Source organism: Acanthaster planci, linkage group LG13, assembly GCF_054643075.1.
Source record: "Acanthaster planci isolate LZ-2023a linkage group LG13, COTS_SCS, whole genome shotgun sequence".
In the NCBI taxonomy this organism is placed as follows: domain Eukaryota; kingdom Metazoa; phylum Echinodermata; class Asteroidea; order Valvatida; family Acanthasteridae; genus Acanthaster; species Acanthaster planci.
In genome coordinates this window covers 11,949,649-11,969,803 of record NC_141789.1, presented here as the reverse complement: position 1 = coordinate 11,969,803, position 20,155 = coordinate 11,949,649, and the positions used below count along the sequence as shown (strand labels likewise).

General features: G+C 43.0%; 2 protein-coding genes across 4 annotated transcripts in view; both read left to right on the top strand.

Moving 5' to 3' along the window:
• The first annotated feature begins 6,651 nt into the window (after positions 1 to 6,651).
• Positions 6,652 to 14,410, top strand: mak16 (MAK16 homolog). 2 transcript variants are annotated; one of them, XM_022242081.2, is made up of 7 exons: positions 6,652 to 6,809; positions 9,570 to 9,726; positions 10,628 to 10,844; positions 11,448 to 11,577; positions 12,442 to 12,552; positions 13,044 to 13,109; positions 13,341 to 14,410. In XM_022242081.2, the coding sequence occupies exons 1-7, from the start codon at positions 6,795 to 6,797 to the stop codon at positions 13,512 to 13,514; spliced, it is 870 nt and encodes a 289-aa protein (XP_022097773.2). In that variant the 5' UTR covers positions 6,652 to 6,794; the 3' UTR covers positions 13,515 to 14,410. The 2 variants fall into 2 exon arrangements, with proteins under 2 accessions (XP_022097773.2, XP_022097772.2); XM_022242080.2 differs by having other exon boundaries at positions 13,041 to 13,109.
• A 553-nt stretch (positions 14,411 to 14,963) lies between these two features.
• LOC110983110 (adipose-secreted signaling protein-like) overlaps positions 14,964 to 20,155 on the top strand; it is a 50,348-nt gene continuing 45,156 nt past the window's right edge. Inside the window, exon 1 of one of the 2 annotated variants that reach the window (XM_087144636.1) lies at positions 14,964 to 15,418. In XM_087144636.1, coding sequence (XP_087000762.1) covers positions 15,289 to 15,418 — 130 coding nt within the window. In that variant the 5' untranslated portion in view covers positions 14,964 to 15,288. The remainder of the gene's footprint in view (positions 15,419 to 20,155) is intronic. The other variant, XM_022242070.2, reaches the window with a different exon arrangement.

Here is a 20,155-nt window from a genome sequence, read left to right as displayed (position 1 = left end):
AATAACCAAATTTGTTAAAAAAAATTACAGCCTGAGTGCCCGCTAAACCCCATCTCTTTTTATTTTCAATCCCTCATTGGCAAGGTCATCGTTACCAACTACATGTATTTCTATTAAAATGAATTGAAATATATCAACAGTTTCTTTCATGTTCTCTTCTGTACTTTTTCACAATTGAGGGGGTGTGCCCGAAAGAAAGACTGTTGACTCGTAGGGTGTCCTGATCAATGCAGTTCCACCCGTTTTCTTCACCGAGCGAAGTAACGAGCGAGGTATAAGCTTACTGCGTAAGTAGCTGATAAGATAACTATATACTGAGATATTTCTGCAAGTTGCCGCGATTCTTGATCGCTGAGGATGACGTCGCGAACTCCCAGCCCCAGTTTCTACCCGATACTGCCGTGCCGTCAGGGTCGGTTTTTTTTACCCAGCGTGTCCCGTCGGGGCTGAGCCAGCCGTACGTTCCCACTAGTCTTTGTGCCCAGATGACAGATCCTGACGTGTGCACACTAAAGCAGGACTTGGTGTGCCCCACAGATCCGCCAAAACCAACCCTCATCAATCACATGTAAGAACAAGGAAACGAGTTGCTCCTACCATGCTTCAACCATTCCGCCCGAAAAAAGTAACCGTAGAAACGGCCACGCGTTTCATGTCTGTTTTTTTCTGACATTCTTCCTGTTTGTGCTTGACCCCTGAGCCCCGATGTAAAACAGTGTGTGCTTCCGTCATTAGATTTTTGTGTTTTTGAAATATTACACATTAAACCATGGAAAATTTCATTCAATTTTTTACCCCTGGAGTGCAACTGATTGATTGCACGTGAAAAATACCCGCCTCCTGTTTATTTATTCTCTTTGTTTTTATCAACCTCGGGATAATTGCCACAAAATACAAGGCAGCGTGTGTGAACCAGGATGCCAACGTCCCCAAGGCTGAAAGCTGGCACCGCGTGTGCTGTAAAAAGAAAATCAGTGACCCTGGTTATTTGATATTTTTGCCTTGTACCTGTGATCGCACTTTGCCAAGGGGGAAATCCGATCATGTTGACGGCCGAGCATAACCTTGGCGGCTGACCTCAAAGATTATTCCGCTCGAGATGTCTCCCAGTGCCTGATGCCCGTGATGTGCTGAGATTGGCCGTGCTGGATTTTAACCATTGCTCGCGGTACCCGCATCGCACGCGAGCTCTACTCGGTCTTCACTTCAATAAGTAGGCCTACTGTAGCTGGTGAATGTTTGAAAGCATGCGTTTACGGACACTCTTTTTTTTATACCCAGCAAGAAATGAGACCGAGGGGTACCCCCCCCAACATGTTCAATCCCTATACACATTCCAGACTATTGTTACTTAACACATCCCCCAAGATGTCTGAAAGGAATTCCCCAGATTCCTGTGAGACAATAACCAACACAAAGCAGGGGGGGTTCTCTCCATCTCATACCTTGCTGCGTATGCTTTTTTTTCGAATTCAGCATGGAGCAACTTCGGCACGAGATACGGGATTCAGAAATTCACTTGTACGTCAAGGGCTGTTCAAGGGCTCCAGGCTGTCTTGCATTACCGAATCTATTGTGGTTATGCTTCTTTTCTTTGTAACAACCAGAGGTGAACCAATATTCAGGGTTTAGTTTTCCAACAAAGCGACACCAAACATGGAAAATACTTTAGCGTTTGATTATTATTTTGTACTGCAATTTGATGTTTTGTTTTATATTAAATTAGCTCATTTTGGCCGGGTCGTTATGCCATATATACACTGTATGTGTCACTGACATTCAGTCTGTGAGGTTAAAGGTTGCTTCATTGCTTACCGGTATACATTGCAATTGTTGGCACTGAAACTTAATTTCAAGAGTAACTGTTAGTTCAAGAGGCTTTATACAAAAGCCTATACAATCCACAATGTGCACACTTTGCAGGTTTAGACACAAATCAGACAAAAATAATGTGACGACTAGTTGTGCAAAGTCTAATCAGAAGGATTTGGGATTCCTTATGGGCGCCTCGTTTTGTGTAGATTCTACCTCCATGATAAAACTGAGTTGAGACCCCGTCGAATGTAGAACGTCTTAAGTTAATGTTTTACGATCAATTTTGATAATGGGGGGTCTTGCTGTGTCGAGATAGAACAATTTCAAACCTCATATAATCATTGCTTGCCCGATTAAAAATTGAATTACTGAGATACGGTGCAAGCCGGTGAAAATTAAATGAAAAAGTTCAAATAATGCATGAAGTATAATGCCCGATGAAATGCAGATTCGTTATCGCGTCTCTTTCTTTTATCATATCAAGGGATGGATTTGTTGCGCAGGTATCTGCAATGCTTTAAGTCTTCCCACTCCTCGGCCGTCCAGATGCGAGTGCTCTCTTTGTAGTGATTCCCGCGCTTACTGTAATTCCTGTGCCGGAGCTTCAGCGGGACGTTGGAATGAACTGGCGGCAAGGACAGAGGAGGAAGTCTCAGTTTGTCCTTGGAATCGTTTTCTTCCTCGACGACGGCGTCGGCGAACCTGGCGGGCACGCTGCGCTTTCGAAGCCGAGGAGAGTGCTCTAGGGCGTAGACGCGGCTCACGGTGCGTCGCCGGTCCGGGGGTGGCCGGGCAAAAACGTCCGAGCCCGACTCGCTGGCTAGGTCAGAGGCGTCGCTGACGACCGACTCGGAGCTGGTGCGGTCCAGGAAGTCCCTGATGCGCCGGTGGGTTTTCTCGATATATTTCTGCTCCTCGTCCAGGGAGTCGGACCCGACACGCACGTCGCGGATCTGCCGAAGACGGGACAGGTTGAGCTGCTCCGTGGCGCCCACCGTCATGCCTCGCATCCGTCGTGATATGACTGATGATTCATTCCTTGTTTCGTCGTCCGACTGTCGAGGTGTGACTACGGTCATTGACAGGGACTCAGACCTAAGCCTTGCATACGGGCTGCGATTCATATTTCTTCTGTTCAAAACAGATTTCCCAGTGTCGTCTAGATGAAGGGCTCCCGGTACGCTACTTTCTCGGGTGTATTTCATCCGCACCTTTTCCTCCGAGGAAAGTTTTCGGCTCGCAGTTTCTGTTACGGACTCCACGACGGCCTCCTGCACTTCTTGCCTGTATTTTACGACACTGTTTTTAGGGGACCTTTCACCGCTAGATTGGCCGGTCTGATTGACTGTCTCCCCAGCAGTGTCTGGCGGTTGCCGTTCGCAGCTCTCGTGTCGGTCCAAATTCGTCCCGCTTTGCCCTTGACGGCCTGGGTCGAATTCGGCGCCCTCGTCCCACGGTCTCTCCAGCACGGCGGAGAGAGCCCTGACCGCGGCATTCCCGCGGACTTCGTCGGCTTTTCGCTGCTCCGTCACGGCCGCTGACGGCTCGCCGTCGAGCGAAGTCGATCGCCGGAGAAGGTCGGCCCGCCTCCTCAGGAACCGGCGTCGGTTGACGCTGAGCGAGACAGCCATTGCTCTGAGTTCGCGCTGTATTGCCACGGTCCGTTTGCGATACTGCTCTTGCTCGGCCGTGTTGTGCACCAGCACTTCCTTCGGGGTCGATGAGGATCTCTGGTGAGGGAGCATGGTGCTCTGTTGGTGTGTGTGTATCATGCATACGATCCACGTTGACCGAAAGCACTAGACCCTTATTAGATCATCCCTGATTCAGCCCCAGCGATTGCCTTTACTGTTGCTAAACACTTGGCCCTGTGGATGCTTGGCAATATTGTCATAAACGACCATAAAATTGATAAAAATCACCCCCAAACACACCGTACCAGACAGTTTATTAAGTTGCCGCGTTTCGAACCAGTGCAATAGCATATAGCGACTCGCTGGGCAAAGTTTGGAGGTGGATTTTATTTTCGAGTGGGTCTGCAATACGACGCGCCGTGATTTCTGGTCGGAATGTCTCATTGTAGTCGGAGGGATAACTTCGCACAGAAACAAGACCGGGGGTGTCTGTGTCGGTGTGCTGCGGTCCTGTGTAGATGACATCGGGTTTATAAAATTACCTGCTGAACCAAACCCTTTTAACCTCAACGCGTTTCCAATGACAGGGTGACACGGTCTCATTTCGCCATGACCTTGTATACTCTTCCTGACCCAACCCTGAATCGGCCAGTCTAGGTCAAGCGCACGTAATGTCGCCCTCTTGAACCTCAATTTGGACGCATTACGTCTTGTTCCTTCAAGAGCACTTGAGTTAGCGTCGCTGCTGAGATAACATTTGTGATATGATTTTCCAAAGTAAACATACTTTTTCATCAGTTGACTGGTTTTTATTTTGCAAATTCTTAATAATTCGGCATTCATGAAATTAGTCTTACATTTCTTTTTGAGGGAATACAGTGCTTTGGAAGAAAAATATCGGACCTTTTTCGTACACTCTAAAATCGAATAAAAGTTACAAATAAAATGGACGATAAGTCCTGCCCAGCGTCAGTCGAGGTATCAAATGCCCACAGTTTGAGGGGAAATTCCTTTCAAGTGATGGCAAAAACGAAGTGCAGTTGATAATTGAGTTGATTACCACTCGTCTGATGTACCCGAATAACGGTACTCAACTTTCATTTTCTTTTTGGGTAATTATGTCTCCGGTTATTTCCCTTTTCGTGAAACAATTAGTGCCAGCATGTCCACCTTTTCACCCAAGGTATACCCTCCTACGTCAACCTCTCCTTTTCTCATTTTGCATCTATCGAACAACTTCAACTTATTTTTTTTCTATAATTTCTCGGCAAACAAAAAGCTATTCGAATGACGGATGTGCGCCTGACGGAAATAGCCCGCATCAAATCTGCCAGGCGATGTTGAAGATGTTGATCAGTTCATATCTGATATCCTCATTCCAGCAATTACAATACTCAATGTATATCCATCGAGTACTAGTTGATGTTTAATGTCCGCCAATTGTGTTTTAAATGCACAGCAGTATCTACGCAGAATCTAAAGTTAATCATTGAACTGATTTTAATAACCTCCTGAATCATGGGCGTCGCAGGGGCAAGAGGGCGCTTACTCCCCCCCCCCCGCTAGAAGCAGGAGAAAAGATAAACGTTAAATGGCAAAAGCAAAAAAATGCAAAGGATGAAAGGGATTGGAAAACGATAATTTGCTTCAAAATAATTTGAAAATGACTCCTTTGCACAGTTTATGGATTGTCAATTTTCTGCTTCTGGGTGCTTTGCCCCCCCCCCACCACCTTCCCGAAAAAAACCACAAGAATCTTGGCGACGCCCATGTCCCGAATTAAAGGCCGATTTCTTTCGCTTTTTGCGATCTCATTCTCTGTTTCACCATCTCTTAGACCACTAGACTACCTGCAGATTTTTGGTACCCCTGTTGTCAAATCCAGTGTATCCTTGATTGGGTTAATTCACCATAATGCAATTATTCGCTTGGAACCATCGTTGTGAGATCCCCTCACCGTAACCATGGCACAAGTGGAGAAGTCCGCGGGCACACAGGTGTGTTTATTGACTTCTGGGTCATATCGTTATTGGTTCCTTTCAATGGCTGCTGCTGACAATGTTAACAAGCAGCAGGTAGGTAGGCACCAAATCAAACAAACCGTTGGTGGGCGCAACAAATTAAACCGTGAGCCCCACTAAATGTTACACAATTTTGTACATCTGATCGGTCTATTAACATTGACAGATTTTTATCGATTGAGTTTGTTATCTATGGAATTTATGTGAATCTACGAGCATAAAAGCCACCATGTTTACGACATGGGGGATACGGGGAAACATTAACATTACTGTAGCCGTGTGGGATAGACTGATTTGATATTTGAGACCTCTGAAATCCATAAATCGACTGGAATTTGAAGGCGTATTACCCGTTTATAATGTAAATTATTCAACAGCAAATGGCGAACATTGACTTCAGTCTCTCCAATTGGTTATGTCTTTATTAATTTGGATAAGAGGCTGATGAATTCTTCATAATCGCTGTTTAAAAATTTCAGGAAAACATTTAGAAAATTAATACAAAACTTTAACAAATGCATGGATTAAAAAGAACAAGGTTATCACACTCCGAAAAAGGTTACTAAAAGTACCGTTAACATGAGTACACAGCGCCTACGATGCAAACTCGATGTAAACGTAAAGGCCTAACACAATAACATCCCGAATAAAAATGCCAGAGGGGGGGAAAGATAGATCGAGATGAGACCTCAGGGGTGCAGTGTCCCAATTCAAAGTCCGCCAGGCGGAGGCGCACAAAAAAGTACCCCCATAGATTGTTTCGAAAAGAGGGGTCTGTTTGGGCCAAGAAATGGCCCAGGATCATCTCTGTAGATTCAGGGGCACCCACCTGGGGGCAAAGCAGACAAAAATGGGATTGAAAATTAGTCAGAAGAGCCCGAGAAGGTGAGGGATGTCATTTGAAAAATGGCCGCTTGGAAGGCTTGGCAACATTCACTTTTTGGGGGGTGAGTTTGTTTGGGGCGGATAATTAAAAAATTCATTGGTTAACCTATTAAAAATTGAAAATCAAATGAAATCTGAAGGACCAAACAACACATTGTTTTTTTGTTTGAGAGGCCTCATGGACTTCAGTTGCCTGCCATGGGGCTCCAAACTTGGTTGATTTTACACTATTTTCAATGGAGCTTGAATTGGTTCAATGCACCCTAAAAAGGGGTTTGTTGTTCGATGTCACTAGCGCCCCCTTGTGTTCACATTGTTGCAGCAAGTTCTACGGTGATACAGTAAATTTTGCACGTGTGATGTGAATGAAACTCCTGGGAGGAATTTTTAAAGAACGGGCTGCATTTCCGTGCAATGTTGTAATTATTTTCTTTTCAGAATGCAGCACGACGATGTGAGTATCATTCCGCATGTTGTGCGTTATCCTTGTTTGATGATTTATGTCATCCCACACACACTTTGTCACTGCCCAATTTCCGGACAAATGGCCGTGCATGTAGGCCTACATGTTTAAATGTAGTTTAACACGTACATGACGTAACCATGGTAAAAAATGAGATATTCGACGGTCGTTTCTTTCTTTTTTGTCCCCATTTATTTACTTATTAACCAGCACGACCTGACATGCCTGAGACCTTTTACTTTGTGTACACTACCAGCTGACCGGGCCTCACGCGGTATAACATGTACAGGCCTAACTAAATTAGTATATAGCCTAAGTCTTATCGCAAATACTACATGGGTGATTTCACACAATGGTAGAAAGGCATTGTGGGAAGGAAAAAGGGGCAATGTTTGCTCCTTTTTCCTTCCCACAATGCCTTTCTACCATTGTGCAAAATCACCCATGCAGTATTTGCGATAAGGCTTATAGTCTAGGCTAGCTCTACTAGTGTTAGTAGGCCTATTCCTCTTTTTCGATTTTGGGCGGGATTGTCATTCTAATGCTCTATGCCTGTACAAATAGTAAGGTTGAAATGGTTCTCAAAAATTCCAAAGACTCACCAAAAATAACTCCACCTACTGGCTTCCGTAAATGCCAACGTCAAACGGTTGGGGCTTCAATGAAATTTCTTACCTCAAAATCTTTCAAAATCTGACCGTTTTCGCCTGACACACGCACAGCGCTTGAACTTTTCGTTGCCTATACCTTTCAAATGGGTGTAAGTGAGATTTAGAATAAGCAATAACTCTATGGGTGAAACATGGTGCTCCCAGAAACACGCGTGAGTGGCCTATACGTGGTCTGAGCACAAGACTTGTTGGGAAGAATTCCATATACGAAGTTCACTGTAATATCGCGTAATTACTACAAAAGTATCCTTACTATGATCGCTGAATGAAGACGATTCCAATAGGCATTGAAGAGCTGAACATCATAGGACAGAAATATGGAGTTTTGGGCACACTTTTGGAGCTACACATGGACCAGGTTTACATCGACAGGCGGCCATCTTTGCTTCTGAAGAACATGGCGAATGCGCACGACGTGTGCGCATGAACCGAATCATATCCGGAAAGAACCATTATGTAATAGGGGTTGGGCTGCCACAAGCATTGAGGTAATTTTATGCATGAATCCGCAACACGAGGAGTGCAGAGGGCCGTCATCTGTCTGGATGGATCTACACAGTTCACGAAATGCTGCGCAATGTGCCCTACTGTACATGTACATGTACAATTTTTACTTGGGGGAAAATAGTGCGTGTTTTGCGACAATTTTAAAGTTGGACAATTTCTTTAGAAGGAAAAAAGGGGCCCAATTTCTTTTACAGACAGTTTGTAAGTTGGACAATTTGTTTAGAAGGAAAAAAAGGGACAAATTTCTTTTAGAGAGTGCTTGTCAGTTGGAGGAGTTTTTTTCTATATTTATACAGAGGGAAGGGGAAAAGGGAGCTGAAACCTGTCTTTAGATTATTGTGTGGCTATCTGCGCTCTAAAATGTGAGGGGAGGCTTGTACAGGAGAAGAACATCCTTAAGGATTTGATTGAAGTGGTCTACTCCTGCATGTCGGCAGCGCCACATGTATTCGGCCAGGTAGAACCCAAACTGGTCGCTTCCACTGTGTGGATAGTCACCTCTCTCACCAATTGCGCGTAAGACTCCAATTCTCGCTCATAGTGCATGTATTGCTAATGGATGAAGCAAGACTCCACCTAGCCTGAGTTCTTATACAGCATTGGAACGAAATTCCTTCTTTCGTACGGCCGACTGCATTTCTACTTGTTCTTTCTCTTTTGGTTTACATAATACGACAGAGATAACTCACGTCATACAGTCAATTGTGCTCAGACATGTACCTTACCTAGTTGATTTCCTTTGGCACAACCTACTTATATTAACAACGGATAGCCACATTTATTTATATTCAAATATTCTAATTTATACAAATATTCGTGAATAATTACATATTCAGTTTCATAAATATTTAATTTTTTTAAATATTCATCTTGACCTCATCGTGACCTCTCCTTAATTCAACCGTAACTTTATATGGAACATATCGAGTTCCTCCGGCAACAAGCGCTCGTGTGGCGTGGTCAGTTAGACTGCTGTATTTCTATACCTAACAGTTCTCTTCATTGCAGGTTCGCTTCCCCTTTACGACACAATTTGGATTAAATGTATTAAATGTGTATACTAACTGTAATAATCCTTGTACTAATGACAGGAAAACTGTGGAGAAATAAAAGGACGGGATAGTGAAGGAAAAGGAAACGGTAGACGATATAGTAGGGGAAAAAAAGAACGGCAAAAGGACTCACTTTTTTGCCGTTTTATTGCGTGGGGCCCCTTCTTTTTAAACCTGTCCCCCTAAGTTACTGAACCCCCTTTCACATCTCTATCCCCCAAAAATAAATGTCGCCCCTTTTTAAATCTGTCCTGGAGCAAAAATTTCTCCTAAAAAGTGAACTTCGTATATGGAATTCTTTCCGACTTGTTGATCGTGACACTTAGGAATGTTACCAATGACTGTTTCCTCTATGAGTGAACATGGTCCTCTAACGAAACCGCAGGAGAAGCCCAAATGTAGTCAGGACAACTGTAATGCCAAGCCACCATGATTTTTATGTTGACTGATGTTCCTTTTCTAAATGTAATTCAGAGAGTGCAAGTGGATTACTGAGTACAAACTGTATGTGTCTCTCATAGGTAATATGGAGCATCATCAACACAACGTTCTGCTCCTACAAGGTCAATGCCAAGACCCACCAGTTCTGTCGGAATGAGTACAACTTGACTGGTCTGTGCAACAGGTCCTCCTGCCCCCTGGCCAACAGCCAGTATGCCACAATCAGGGAGGAAAATGGTAAGCGTTTACATTCAGTGCAGTCAATCGAGCCATGCTATCAGTTGATCATGCTGCGCTATCGGCCTATCTCATACAAAGTCTCAGACTTCACTTCTTTCCGAAACAGTGTTCCGCTGCCCTGAATTAAAAGGAAAAGGTGATTGACCGATGACGGCATGATTGACAGATTTTGTACCGGATTGGCTTGTACTGTATCATGATCCAACAATTATACAGATCTACCAATCGAAACCTACTCCCCTAAGCCATTTGTCTGTGTTACTTTGTTTCTGCTTAATTGTTCAAGAGGAGAACAACTCCCCATATTTTCATGGAGTACAACTTTATAGCAGGTTGGTGTAGTGCATAAAAGTCATCAAACAATATGCCAAAAGTGTAACTTATTGGGAAAACCTTTTTGTGAGCACAGTGGAAGCAGTGTCATCAACAAAGTGGCACATTTTCAAGATACCCACTTCATATTCATGCCTTCATACCGAGTGTAAGGCACTTGTCACGTTAACCACCGTGTCTCAACACTGAGTGACCTAACCAGTGTACTGTAAGTGCTCAGGCATTCCTGATCTTACACATCCATCTTTTGGTGCTTTTATATTGATAAAGTCACAGTGTTTTTGGATGTTTACTTGTTTGTTTCCTTCCAAAATCTGATGTGGGCGATTGAGGCAATTTAGGGGCTTGAGAAAACAATAGTGGGGCAGCGTACAGGTTGACCCTCTTTGCGTCACCCTTATCCAGGATATAGAAGAAAGATCACAAAGATAGGAATTTTATTCCTGCATTGAAAAGAATTTTCAACAAATTATTTGGACGTATGCATAGTTTAAATGCACTGCATCCTTCAAATATTTTGAATGAAATGTATGCCTGACTCCCTTACGTTTTTTTTTTCTCCCAGGTGTGTGCTACTTGTACATGAAGACCATTGAACGAGCCGCCTTCCCGGCCAAGATGTGGGAGAAAGTGAAGCTGTCCCGTAACTACGAGAAGGCCCTGGAGCAGATCAACACCCACCTCATCTACTGGCCGGGCTTCATCAAGCACAAATGCAAACAGCGCTTCACCAAGATCACCCAGTACTTGATCCGCATGCGCAAACTCACGCTAAAGAGACAGTGAGTCGCTGGTTTCTCTCGATTGGCCCTATTCGATAACACCGCGTTGTACTTTGTCTCGCAGATACATACATATTCATGTGCACGCTGCTTAACCCCGTGGACAATGACGTTGGAACCACAGTAACCCTAGCCCCGCTAAATGGAACGTAATCCACTATAGGCCAAAAGTTGTACATTGTGTCCATTAGCAGTCAGCATCAGCGGCTTGAGTACACCATGTAACTTGGTAGTGCCTAGGCTGGTGATTGTCTACTGCTCTGTGCAGTGCCATAAACACCTCTGTTGCAGTTTGTTATATACAGTTGTAATTCAGCAGGGTTGTCGTTTCACTTGTTTTTGATTCTTTTGTGTTCAGCTGGCTGTGTTGGTAGAACCTTATCCAGTAAGGGTTAAGCCACAGTGACAGAGTATTTCAGAAGTACAGTTTGGTACCTCGGTTGCATTTTCACGGAACTATACAGTTGGGGCCCTGTCAATTCCAAAATCAAGGGCCCCCTCACCTGCAAAGAAGTAAGAGACATTGGTGGGGTGACTGTACATTTCACTGAAAATTTCGCACTCAGGACACTATTGACATCTCTCTCTTCAACCGACCTGCAGGAAAAAGTTGGTGCCCCTCAATCGCAAGGTGGAGCGGCGAGAGAAGCGGAGAGAAGACAAAGCCCTTATCGCTGCCCGCCTGGACACTGCCATTGAGAAGGAACTCCTGGAGAGATTGAAGAAGGGAACGGTAAGTTGTCATCGAGGGGGACCACCCCAAGTACTGATCCTCAAAAGATGGCCAATTGTTCCAGCCCACTCTTGAATTTTGGCTGCTCTGTAAGTTGTTGAGCCATTATCATCGGTTCACTGCTGCAATGATTTTTAAAGATTTTGACATCACCGTTCCTACATTGGCTCTCCATGAATTTGCCCTCCATCCATAATCTTTGCCTGTTACTGAATCTGTTACCAAAATAAAACTTAAGAAAATTTAAGATGAGGCAAAAGTCCACAAAGAGGTCTGAACCAGTTGTCCAGTGGAATTAGGAAGGCCACATCAAAATGAAATTTAGTTACCTGGCAAACGCTTAGTTTCATTTTGACAACTGTAAATGTAAATGCGCAAGTTTGAAGTTTCGTTATGTAACTGCAGAAGAGTAATCTAAATCTCATGAATCAACTTCCTTTTCATCCAGCATTACATTCAGACATCAGTTGGGACCCAAAACTTGCAACTTACATTTTTTTTGAAGAATGAAATTGTCGTGTGCCTGGAAGAAGGATGTAAGCGCTTACGCCCTTTTGGCGGAAACATGATCACTGCAAAAAACTTTTCCCAGCAAAAGGACGTAGTTATGTAACTGTGCCAAGTTGTTTGATAAGTTGTTCGAAGGTTGCTTTTTGCACAGCCTGTGTTGATTTTGCAGTAAATTTTATCCGTTTTTACTGAATGAAGAGAGTGTGTTTCTTACGCCCTTTTGCCAGTAACATTTTTTCTGCTGTGATCATGCTTCCCGGCAAAAAGGATGTAAGCATGCTTACGACCTTTTGCTGGGCACACGCCGTATTGAATCAAGACAAATGTTGCATCCATTTTTTGTTTCCATCACAGTATGGCGACATCTACAACTTCCCAGTCACAGCCTTTGACAGAGCCTTAGATGACCAGGAGGAAAATGAGGAGGACGAGGAACGAGAAGACGAGGAGGCAAAAGACGAGGAGGTAAAACAAATGAAGTTGAATCATTGCAAATTGTCAGCTTCTCGGAAAGAGATCAAATAATGCTTCCTATACGTTTGGCTTAGTGATGGCTTTGGAGGTATTACTGCTCTGTGGTGTCATCAAGTCCATTACAAGTCATCCGGTCTTAAGCCACAAGATATTGAAATGAACTGTGACAGAAGCGTTCCCTTCTCATTGTGCACCTGGTTATGTATGACTGGTCTTTTGAAGGGACTTCCGAAGGGGACTTATGAAGCAATCAGCAAAAGGATTTGTGATGGACTCGACCACAACGCTTTTGTGCTGCGAATTGACGCATGTGAATTTTTTTCTGTCACGTCTTCCGGCACTCATAACAAGTGTTTTGTCACTGAGTAGGGCTTTCATTAACCACCGTGTTGTGTTTCCAGTGAATTATTTTATGTAGAAATTAAATGGTTTTAATTACTTAGTAGTTGGTTTTTCCCTTTTCGCTCTATTTTTATTAGGAGGAGGAGGAAGAAGTAGAGTATGTAGCCGAGGAAGATTTTGAGGAGAGTGACCTGAGTGATTTTGAGGTAAGTGGCGCTGGCATTGAATATTCACCCAGTATCCCTCTGTAAGGAAGGTAGAGCTAGGTCTCTATTACGTGGACTGATGTCCCGAGGAAGTTGAACTACAAGGAATGTGGCATTGCCTTCTTGCGTGACGGTCAATCTTGACGGATTAGGAAAGACGCCTTGCATTAATGGTGAGGGATTTGGGGTCAGTGACGGTCAACCTGACTGGCGGGTTCTATCTTGTTGCAGGACATGGACAGGCTGGGAGCCGGAGACAGCGAGGAGGGCAGCTCCTCGGAAGAAGACAACGACGAGGAGAAAACCAAGAAGATGCTTCGGAGGAAGAGGGCGCACGTAGAGATAGAGTACGAACAGGAGACGGACCAGCCGTCGACATCGAAACAGAAAGTCAAAGCGAGATGATGCCAAATAAATTCCACAGTTTTCTCCTCATATACTAAACCCTTATTATACTCGTATTCCCCATCATCACATAGTGAGCCATCATTAAGTGATGGAGCTCCAACCCCTTCTAGTTCCATGAACTACTTTTGAGATACATTTTGATAACCCTCTAAAGGGCTGGTAGTTCTCATCACCTTATTTTCATGGACCATTTATATTTTAAAAAGTGGCATTTTATGAAGTGTCGGCCTCAGGCAGCAGATTTTTAATCCTAACTGTAGGTGCTCTGGATCGAAGACAGATCTCAGCTTGGGTCAGTTTCCTCTTTCGGAGACATCGAATCGTGCAGCTAGCACAAAGGGACAAATGTGGAGATCTTTTCATTTGATTTGAACCCTGGAGGTCACAGCTAGTTCCAGAACCAAAGAATAAGCTGCAGTTTTTGAACGGTCTTACATTGTTCATTGTGTGGGCGGGTGTATTTAAGCGTGATTTGTACCTCGCCATCACCAAGATGTCAAACATTGGGCAGAGCCCCAATCTTCGTAACTGCACTTGTCAGGTAGTTTCTCATGCATTGAACAGAATGAAGTCGGGATTTTGTTTGCGTACCTGTTACCAGCTAGCTACAAAGAAATATCTATTATTTGAAAAAGAAATTCATAGGTTGCCTTCCCACCTCTCCTCCCGAATTCACCTGTTATCTGTATTTGTTTTCTCCAAAAATAGTTTCATCATGAAACTTTTGCTAGGCATGTTATAAGAATTAGAGTCATATTGTCAGCCATAAGTATCAAACCATTCCTAAAAAAATCATCACCTCCGACATTGGTTTACGTTGTGGAGCTTTTTTCCTCTTCATCCTTGCAATTGAATTATCAATAAATTTACAGGTCAGTAAATATGTAAAACTAGTCATAGCGCACGCCTCTTGGTTCATTTCACAAAGTTGCTACTCGGTACTTTGTGTGTTGTGCTGAATACCCGACGGTCTACACCTCATATAGAAAGTCCTAAACCGTTGACCAAAATCCCCCTCCCCATTCCAATTAGATGCAGAATTTTGCTGTATGTAAAGAAAAAAGATTGGGGAACTAATTTAAGGCATCAGTCAAAATGTTAATGCTCGAAGTTTGCCGTCGCAAACTCTCAACATCCTTGGAATGACTGGGAACTGTTCCTCAAAAGAGGGCGCAACTTCCGATTAATTAAAAAGTGAGAGTGTCTTCCCATATCTCCCCCACGTGCGTTTAATGGAATGGAAGCCACTGGCTGTTAAAAGTTACAAGCGGCTGCAGCTATTTGCCGTAGATGCAGGCGCTACTCCCGGCCGCAGCCAGTTGACTCGGATAAGGCGTTGCTAGTTTCACTTTTTATTAGGTGAAGCTCCTGGACGTCATTATGTAATTTGCGAACTAGTCAATTCTCCAGCCGACGGTACCAGTCTCGTTACACTATCAATTTCAATCGAGTGCATTACCGCGCAACCGGCATACGCTGCGGGTTGCCGAGGACGAATGTATCGGCGCAAAGCAAATGCACTCGCACTGCATCACTGATAAGTAAAGAAAACTTCCTTGTGAGGAAGTTTTACTTTGGTTTATCGACATTTCAGAGCTGCGGCAGAACGGAGTGTATTTTACATGCACACCCAGCAGTGCACGTTAACTTGAGAGGATATAGGCTGCGAACCGTACCTCCACTTTCTCTGCAAGTTGCAAGCGTCGACTGTCTCAATCCGCAAATCTATCTGATCAGTGACAGCCCAAGTGGGGAAATTTTTTGACCAGGCATGGCAACGGCTGAATGTTCGACTCTCACTGCCCCATCAGTGTCTGCGGATCCCGTTGTGGAGATGGAGACGGGCGGTTCAAAGGTCGTGGTAGAGGAAACCACGGTCATTGAGGAAGAGGAGGAAGAAGGTATAACTAGAATGAAGAAATTGGACTTCACTGCCCTTCTGCCATTGGCTGTAAGCCTACATGACCTACAGCCAATGGCAGAAGTTGCTAATGCTGCAAGAGTTATTTTGCACAATAATAGAAAGGCATTGTGGGAAGAAATAGGGGGCAAGGTTTGCTCCTTTTTCCTTCCCACAATGCCTTTCTATCATTGTGCAAAATCACTCATGCCCTATTGACAAAAGGCTTATTAGTTGAGCATAAATGATAAAACATTTTCACGTTTCATCAATTCATGTGTGCATGCTCAGAAGATTTAACAGAGGGGAACAAATTCATAACAAAAATGTTGCATAACGTTTGGCGAATGGATGGTCATGATTGTTATTGTTGTAGACATTTGGTTCCCCTCTAGCTTTGTTCACTTACTCGCGGGGGGGTGCTAAAATCAGCATGGGGATCGAATGGGAAATTGGCCTTTTGATTAGGGCCTAGGCCCATTTCATTTGTTGTTGGTAAAAATCAGTCACCCGCGACCAATAATAGTTCCATATAAGGACATTGTATCTTATTTTCCCTTGCAGTGTAAAACCATCAGAAAGTGATGGCATGTACTACAAAGTCAAATTTAAATGTACATGTAGGACTGAAAATCTTGAACTTGAAGCATAGGGTTTGTGTACTGGGTGTCAAGTGATGTCCGTTTACGGAACTCTTTCCGAAAATACGAACAACTTTACAAGTGATTTACAATTTTACAGAAGGAAGCCCTAACGTAAAGAAGTTTATCATTGGGCTCTTGCACCTGCTTGGCCCACAAGAGGAGACCGCACATTCCAATGCAACAGAAATTGGTTGTGGGTGGTAAGCACAGCCCGTCGCAAATATGCAACAACCTGTGCGTGCTCACAATGAGTCCTCACGAAAGGGACACAGCATTGGTTTGTAATTACATGTACACGCCATTGCTTGTTCCTGCATGGGCACGACGGAGCAGTTAAGTTATGTTAAGTTACGGTTAAGTTATGGTGATGATTGTGCCACATCAGTAGCTTAAATGCTCAATAGATCAAGTGCCAAGTGTTCACAGATTCACGTGTTTTGCTTGTGTGGTACTGACTTCCAACTTGTAAAAGCAAACAAAGTGCATTTTCATGTACATGTGTATGCAATGTCAGGTTTTAAATTGAGTTCTATTTTTGGTCAAAGATTTGACTTTTCAGGTCATGTTATTGCTTTCAGATGGCTGATAGGTTACTGTAGGGAAAAATTAGTAGCGCCTATATGGAATTACAGGCAGCACTTATTCATGCAGTATGTGGATGAGTAGAATGGAGCAAATGCGTAAAATATCCACTATGGTTTACAAACACAGTACTGGTGGATGAGTAGAATGGAACAAATGTGTCAAATATCCACTATGGTTTACAAACACAGTACTGGTGGATGAGTAGAATGGAGCAAATGTGTCAAATATCCACTATGGTTTACAAACACAGTACTGGTGGATGAGTAGAATGGAACAAATGTGTCAAATATCCACTATGGTTTACAAACACAGTACTGGTGGATGAGTAGAATGGAACAAATGTGTCAAATATCCACTATGGTTTACAAACACAGTACTGGTGGATGAGTAGAATGGAACAAATGTGTCAAATATCCACTATGGTTTACAAACACAGTACTGGTGGATGAGTAGAATGGAGCAAATGTGTCAAATATCCACTATGGTTTACAAACACAGTACTGGTGGATGAATAGAATGGAGCAAATGTGTCAAATATCCACTATGGTTTACAAACACAGTACTGGTGGATGAGTAGAATGGAGCAAAATGTGTCAAATATCCACTATGGTTTACAAACACAGTACTGGTGGATGAGTAGAATGGAACAAATGTGTCAAATATCCACTATGGTTTACAAACACAGTACTGGTGGATGAGTAGAATGGAACAAATGTGTCAAATATCCACTATGGTTTACAAACACAGTACTGGTGGATGAGTAGAATGGAGCAAATGTGTCAAATATCCACTATGGTTTACAAACACAGTACTGGTGGATGAATAGAATGGAGCAAATGTGTCAAATATCCACTATGGTTTACAAACACAGTACTGGTGGATGAGTAGAATGGAGCAAAATGTGTCAAATATCCACTATGGTTTACAAACACAGTACTGGTGGATGAGTAGAATGGAGCAAATGTGTCAAATATCCACTATGGTTTACAAACACAGTACTGGTGGATGAGTAGAATGGAGCAAATGTGTCAAATATCCACTATGGTTTACAAACACAGTACTGGTGGATGAGTAGAATGGAGCAAATGTGTCAAATATCCAATATGGTTTACAAACACAGTACTGGTGGATGAGTAAAATGGAGCAAATGTGTCAAATATCCACTATGGTTTACAAACACAGTACTGGTGGATGAGTAGAATGGAGCAAATGTGTCAAATATCCACTATGGTTTACAAACACAGTACTGGTGGATGAGTAAAATGGAGCAAATGTGTCAAATATCCACTATGGTTTACAAACACAGTACTGGTCCAGAATTTCTGGACTAAACCAACAGAGCCCACAGTGATTAATTCTTTTATATTTTTGCTGTTGCTGTTAATACAGCAGTGGACCATGCACAACTTTGTGTGTTACCAACTGGAAGGTTCTTGGCCGTTTTACAATGAACTCCCATTAAAAAAAACCTCCAGCAACAAAGGAAAGAGTTCCGTATACAGAGAACACTTGATGCCCCTGTACACAAACGTACGAAACTTGTTCGAAAAAACCTAAGTGTGCACCAAGTACATGTAAATGCTTGGGAATTTTCCTACCTACATGTACCAGTAAATTTCACTTTTTAAGATGTTAATTATATATAACAGGTTTTGCCCTTACCCAACGTATATTGATAAGCACTGTACGCTCAGTGCTTGTCCGAGAGCTTGCGAAAAAAAACCTCATAAGCTTACTCGGGTGGGACTCGAACCCACGACCTCCTGTTTACTAGTGCAGATGTCTTAACCACTCGACCACCGAGCTTGCCGGGGTCGGCTGGCCGGTCCGAGTCAAATGAAGCAGCGGGTACCGCGAACTATTTTCAAGATGTATTTTTGCGTTGGGGAGATCTTAATTATATATAACAGGTTTTGCCCTTACTCAGCGTATATTGATAAGCACTGTATGCTCAGTGCTTGTCCGAGAGCTTGCTAAAAAACCTCATTTTAAGATGTTATCACTTTCTGATGGCAGTTATATAATAAGTTGGTTATATGAAAGGAAAATTAGGGTTGTCCGTATACATGTACAAGTATGGAACTCTTTCTGCAACAAATCATGAAGAAAAATGAATTTACCAGGGAAAACATTAAGGTATTCATGTTGGAAACAGTTTGTTTCAGATCAGTTTCATACATGTAGGTATTGGTTGCTTACATTTGCAGTGTGATGTATTCAGATGTACATATATACCTGTACTTACCCCTCTATGTCATGAACATTGGCACATTGAATTGAACATTTATCCTTTAGACAGTCGTTTAAGGAGTTAATGGCTTTTGATATTTATTGAGAAAGCACATTTTGTCTGATATTTCCCAATTACATGTGCAGGTATTGGTTTTTGTTCGATGTTGCAGGAACTGCAATTTTCCAATGTACATGTACCTGTGTGGCGGGCCTCTAAGTTGTCAGGTCTTCTGCCCTCAAATATAACTCTTCCCTCAAATATGCTCATTTCACAGATTGGGCACACTTTGTACTGCTCAACATGATTTAACAAACCCCCATTCCATTAAGTGGATGTCTCATTGTCTTAATTCCCTGCTTTCAAATAGCCTTCTCCCCTTCCCTCGCCAAACAAAGCATTCGTGTCCGAATTCAACCTATTAAATTGTGCAGCCAATTTTCTTGTTGATTTGCATTGCCTTGTTAATACACTCCAGGGACCATGATGTGATCCAGTTTAGGAAGAAAAATGAACCCATGATGGATGGGTTTTAGTGTCTCTAGTAAATTGGTACAGTAATTTAATTGGAAATCCTTCTGCCTCCCCTCCCAATCTGAGCAGTGTGCTCGTGACATCAACTGTGCAAATATGACGGGTGATTAGACCCTTGATTGAGATGGCGCCGCTGTGGAAACCGTTTTCAGTAGATGCGTGAGCCTGTTCCCTTGTACATGTACACTGTACAGGTATATGTACATGTACCAGTAGTTGTCTGGTGAGCCTCACAGGCTAACTTGTTGTTTCTTCAAAAATTCCTCAAAGATTAATAACCGTGTTGATCAGTGTCCAGCATTTCAACCATTTGATTATCTTTTTTTAAAAGAGGTGACGTAGTTTAAGAGTGGCCTCGCTTTTGCTGTTCAAACCCAAACACCTCAGATTTTTTTTTCTTGATATCTCTCTGGATCTACATGTACCTAAATTGCCTTGAAACAGTGACAGACTTTGGTCTCTCATTCCCACTTTAGACATTAGTCAAGGATTGATAGTCCGGAGATCTGAGGGTTCAGTGCTCCGAAGATTCATGATGAACCGCTGGACTGGTATTCCAGATGTTGTGTGATTAACAAACCATATTTCACTTAAGAACTATTGAACCCCTGCAAGGTTTAGTATATGGTTCCTGTACTTGTGTGTTCAGACCACTGAACTTCATGATTATTCATAAAGTTTGGAATAGCTACATGTAGGCTGTCAGAATTATTTGTGTAGCATCCTACTCTGTGTACGGATGTAC

What these genes read in the sequence shown, in the direction of transcription:
- mak16 (XM_022242080.2), top strand. An exon ending in AGGAGGCAAAAGACGAGGAG is followed by an intron (nt 12,553 to 13,040) that starts GTAAAACAAATG and finishes TATTTTTATTAG; the next exon opens with GAGGAGGAGGAAGAAGTAGA. An exon ending in GTGACCTGAGTGATTTTGAG is followed by an intron (nt 13,110 to 13,340) that starts GTAAGTGGCGCT and finishes ATCTTGTTGCAG; the next exon opens with GACATGGACAGGCTGGGAGC.